Source organism: Caenorhabditis briggsae, assembly GCF_000004555.2.
Source record: "Caenorhabditis briggsae complete genome, chrIV, whole genome shotgun sequence".
Classification (NCBI taxonomy): domain Eukaryota; kingdom Metazoa; phylum Nematoda; class Chromadorea; order Rhabditida; family Rhabditidae; genus Caenorhabditis; species Caenorhabditis briggsae.
In genome coordinates, this window is record NC_013487.2 from 2,538,527 (window position 1) to 2,540,755 (window position 2,229).

Here is a 2,229-nt window from a genome sequence, read left to right on the forward strand (position 1 = left end):
ACATTAAACGCCGGAAACGCCAGAAGGCACAGCGACATGGATGTGGTAAGCGGCGCGCGCGACAGGCGACCCTGAGCCTGTCGCGCTAGCTGCTAACCACCTCCGTCTGCGTGTGCCTTCTGGCGTTCCCGGCGGCGCTGCGCTGACTCATTTTCAGTCAAATTAAACCCAATTTTCAGTGACCTGCGTCCTGTTAATGGGCATCGTTTTCATCGGATCGGAATTCGAGTCGAAAATGCAGCTGGGTCTTCTGGTTATCCTTCTCGGATCGATCGCCAACTATATTTTCGGATCGTTTTTCACGCCCAGCGAGCTGGCCATCAATCGAGGAGCGACTGGATACAGTTTTGATACGCTACAGGTGAGGTGGCCTTGAAAATATGGCCTAGAAAATTCTAGGCCGTGACAATTTTTCAAAATTTTGAATTCCCGCCGAAACTAGGTCATTCTTTAGATGTTTATAGTACCATTGTACCACGGTTGCCATAGCTACCATAGCTACCATATTAGCATGGTACCATAGTACCATAACCCATACCCCATATTTTCCATTGTATCATAGTTACCATAGTACAATAGTTACCATAGATACCATAATCACCATAATAGCATAGTAATCATAGTTAACATACTATCATAGGTACCACAGTAACCATAGTTGCCATGGTACCATATTAGTGGTATTAACCATAGTTCCATAGTTGCCATGGTACCATGGTTACAATAATGATCACAGTACCATATTTAACATCGCTATCATAGTTACCATAGTTACCATAGTAGCGATGGTACCATAGTTACGATAGTTACCATAGTAACCATAGTTGCCATGGTACCATTATTAGGTACCATAGATTCTTTGAAAAAAGTTTTTTTCAGAATTTTTTAAAATTTCAAATTCCAACCACATCTACCAATTGCAGTCCAACTTCCTGCCCCATTTCACCGACAACAACACATTCTTCTCCGTATTCTCCGTCTATTTCCCAGCCGCTACTGGAATTATGGCCGGCGCCAACATTAGCGGAGATTTGGCGAACCCACAGAGATCCATTCCATTGGGAACACTTTTAGCCATACTTGTTACCACAATTGTGTACCTGGCTACGGTTTGGATGACCGGTAGTACGGTAGTCGCGTTTTCGAATGGAACCGAGCCAGCTTTGTTCAATAATTCAGTGTTTATACCGCCCGATTGTGCTCCAGACTGCCCATTTGGCTTGGTTTCGTATTATCAGGTAGGCTCCGCCCCCTTTTTTGTGGGAAAATTGAAGTTTTTTAAAAAGAAATTGTACCACTGTACCATTGTCACCATAGTATCGTGATACCATAGTTACTTGTATCATTTGACCACCAGAAAATGCTTTTTTTGAAGAAGTACCATTTTACATCATAGTACCATAGCTACCATGGCTACCATGGTATCATAGTACCAGTTAACTATGGTAAAAATGGTACTATGGGGCCTACCATAGTTACCACAGTACTATAACTATGGTAGCTATCGTACTTGGGCACTATAGTGACATTGTTACCATAACTACCATTGTTATCATAGTTACCATAGTACTAGTTACCTTAGTAACATATTACCACAGTTACCGTAGTACCACAGCAACCATAATTACCATAGTAACCATTGTTACCATAATACCATTATTGCTATAGCTGCCATAGTTATCAAAGTAACCATAGTTATCATAGCTACCATAGCTCCCATAGTACCATAGTTACTACGATACCATAATATCATGGTACCATAGTTACCATAACTGTCCTAGTCATCATAGCTATCATAGTACCATGGTTACATAGTACCATAGCTACCATAGCTACCATAGTTACCATAGTACCATAGTACCATTTTTTTCAGGTAGTCGAAATGTCATCATTCTGGGGACCACTAATCACTGCTGGAATCTTCGCGGCGACCCTCTCATCGGCTCTAGCGAGTCTCGTTAGTGCTCCAAAAGTGTTTCAAGCGGTTTGCAAGGATCGTCTCTTCCCGAGAATCGACTATTTCGCGAAGACGTACGGAAAAAATGAGGAACCCAAAAGAGCCTATGTCCTTGGATTTTTCTTGGCGCTGGGAATTGTGGCGATTGGTAAGGATCGTTTTTTTAGCGAAAATTTGGATCATTTTTTGGTCATTGTAGAAGGTTCTGGACGTTTCGCAACTGTTCTGAAACGTCCCAGTTGCCAAATGTCGCTGCTCTGAAATATCCTAGG

General features: G+C 42.3%; 1 protein-coding gene across 1 annotated transcript in view; it reads left to right on the forward strand.

Annotated features, from left to right (window-relative positions):
- The window catches only part of Cbr-nkcc-1, a gene marked incomplete at both ends in the record, with an annotated part of 13,161 nt that overhangs the window by 2,575 nt on the left and 8,357 nt on the right, over positions 1 to 2,229 (forward strand). Inside the window, 3 exons of the mRNA XM_045244917.1 lie at positions 180 to 361; positions 924 to 1,316; positions 1,859 to 2,105. Of these exons, the coding sequence (XP_045096571.1) occupies positions 180 to 361; positions 924 to 1,316; positions 1,859 to 2,105 (822 nt within the window). The remainder of the gene's footprint in view (positions 1 to 179; positions 362 to 923; positions 1,317 to 1,858; positions 2,106 to 2,229) is intronic.